The 2,558-nt window shown below is 33.0% G+C and overlaps 1 protein-coding gene across 1 annotated transcript; it reads left to right on the forward strand.

Annotated features, from left to right (window-relative positions):
• The first annotated feature begins 1,460 nt into the window (after window positions 1-1,460).
• Window positions 1,461-2,054, forward strand: LOC138910366 (uncharacterized). The gene is made up of 2 exons (XM_070201601.1): window positions 1,461-1,669; window positions 1,757-2,054. Exons 1-2 carry the CDS (start codon window positions 1,461-1,463, stop codon window positions 2,052-2,054), a joined length of 507 nt encoding a protein of 168 aa, XP_070057702.1.
• Window positions 2,055-2,558: the final 504 nt, after the last annotated feature.

Here is a 2,558-nt window from a genome sequence, read left to right on the forward strand (position 1 = left end):
AGATCATCATTCATGACAACAAATATAGGTTCAAGATCAAGCTCAAAGGTCCTTGAATTTATTTACTATTGGAAAGAAGAATAAGAGGATTCATAGAGATTGTACACTCAAATTATTTAAAATAAAATAATACGATTGTTACAATATTTTTCGATCTTAATTTTATTTTCTTTACGTAAATTTATTGTATACAATAGTATCGGGCTCTTACGATCAAAATGTGAAATATTGAATGGTTTGTTTGCTGATGTGACATGTCCTAAAAATAAAGCCTAACATTTTGGCTTCGAAATTTCAGAGCTCGTTAACCTTAAATTTGCCATATGTTTCATTCCAATTGAGGTGATTTGCCGGCTTCTATAGGCAATATATTGTATTATTCGACAATGTACTGTCGGCACCACCCGACATGGTTGTGTGAACTTTTCTTTTATGTAAGTTTTAATGTCTATCCATGTGAGTTCAATCTTTTGGTCGTCTTCAAATTTACTAAAAGAAATGTCTTTACTTTTTACAAAAAGTTTCCAAAGAACTTTAGTTAGAAGGGATAAGAATGATCATTTACAACACAAGAATGCAAGTATTTTACCACTAAAACCATGTACATATATATACTATTCCATTCAACAAAACTCACGACCTAGAAATAACAGAGGCATTAAATAGATACTACTAAACTTCCAGTTCTAACGTCGAGTTATATATACAATAATAAATAAATTTATAATTAAATATTTATAGACAAAAATTACTGATTTCACGAAAACCCATATGCTTAAGGTCAAATCCACCTCTGGCTCCTTTGACATGGTTTGAGGTAATTTATTAATAATGGCAAGTTAGTGTTAAATGATATCAGGGGCAGAAGAGTCTTTACAAGCTAGGTGGTTAGAAGTTGTTAACAGAATTAGTTAAGCTTAAGTTAGTTAATTACCTAGCTACCTACACCTCATTCTCAGGTGTATATATGTATCATCCAAGTATACACAATAGACACATTGAATAATATCAAAGACACTACTTTCAGTCATCTCTCTTCATCTCTCTATACTTCATCTTCTTCATTCATCTAAGTCTTGAATAACAACATTGTATCAGAGCTATCTAGCTCATATCTGTGAGCTTGAAATCGATCATTCAAGTTTATTTTCAAATTGCTAAATCATCTTCTAATTTTGTGTTCAAATCGAGTTTTGGGAAGAAAGTCTTGAAAAAGAATGGGTTCGATTACAGAGGAGCAAGTGACTAAAAACTCTCGAAATCAAGGCCTAGGAATTGACTACAATCACTCATTGTTCTTATCACCAACCGATGTGAGTGGGATTCAGATCATTTCTTTTTAATTAACAAATATTGAAAAATATTCAATTTGGCATAGATCTATGCGAGTTGCTTTGTTGGGTAGAAATAAACTAGGTTTGGTTGATGGTACGTGCAAGAAAGAAAGATCTCCAATTACTATGGGAAATCATTGGGAAAGGGTTAATGCAATAGTGTTGTCTTGGATTATGAGTTCAATAGCTAAAAATCTTCTTAGAGGAATTATGTATGCCTCTAGTGCTCAGGCTGTCTGGGATGACTTATCAGAAAGGATTAATAAAGTTGATGGTTCAAGAATATTCAACTTGCATAAGGATATTGTAACTCTGACCCAAGGGACTGCTTCTGTGTCAGTCTATTACTCTAGACTCAAAGATTTGTAAGAAGAATTTGAAGCTTTGGTGCCTGCACATGGCTTTGATTGTGAAAAATCTAGAGATTTTGTGCTTTATTTGCAAAAACTAAAGTTATATCAGTTCTTAATGGAGTTAAATGACTCATATTCTCAAGCAGGAAGTCAAATCTTGATGAGGAGTCTATTACCAACTATCAATCAAGTGTATGCTACAATAATCAGTGATGAAAGCCAAAAATCTGTAGCAGCCAATTGTGGAATTTTGGGGAACAATCAAACCATCACTACAGGCAACTATGAAATAGCCATGTACTCGAGGATGGATGGAAATCAATATCAGAAGTTCAAAAAGAATTACAACATTCAATATGAATTGTGAAAATTGAAGGGACAAAGCAAGGAGAACTGCTATAAGACAGTTGGATATCCTCATGACTTCAAATATAAAAAGAAAGGCAGTGGAGGAAACTATAATACTGTCACGACTCAATTTAGGATCATGACCGGCATTTATGAGCAAGTGCCCCCAAGTAAGCCTCGTCAGTATTTTACAGAAAATCGGACAGAGTTTTTCCTGTTTTTGGACTATCCAAAACACAAATTTCCTGTCTCAAATCAACAACCAAACATCCTAATATCACTCCAAATAATAATAACTTTATCAATTAACCAAAATAAATCTCTACCATTAATAGTACACCCACTAACAGCTAGAAATACTAATTTATCTCCAACTTTGACAAGAAAGTGCAGTACTCAATATAAGCTTATAATAACAAAAGAATATTTATGACACTAAAAGAATGACTATGGATCGACTCTAAGAGTTCAAAGAAAAGACCAGAACAATTAATTAAAACTCCTTGCCCGCGCGAACAAATAT

The sequence above is a fragment of the Nicotiana tomentosiformis genome, chromosome 4 (assembly GCF_000390325.3).
Source record: "Nicotiana tomentosiformis chromosome 4, ASM39032v3, whole genome shotgun sequence".
Taxonomy (NCBI): Eukaryota; Viridiplantae; Streptophyta; class Magnoliopsida; order Solanales; family Solanaceae; genus Nicotiana; species Nicotiana tomentosiformis.

Coding starts and splice junctions, on each gene's coding strand:
- LOC138910366 (XM_070201601.1), top strand. CDS start 1,461: ATGGGAAATCATTGGGAAAGGGTTAATGCAATAGTGTTGTCTTGGATT. Junction 1,670..1,756: donor ACCCAAGGGACTGCTTCTGT/GTCAGTCTATTA, acceptor TGAAAAATCTAG/AGATTTTGTGCTTTATTTGC.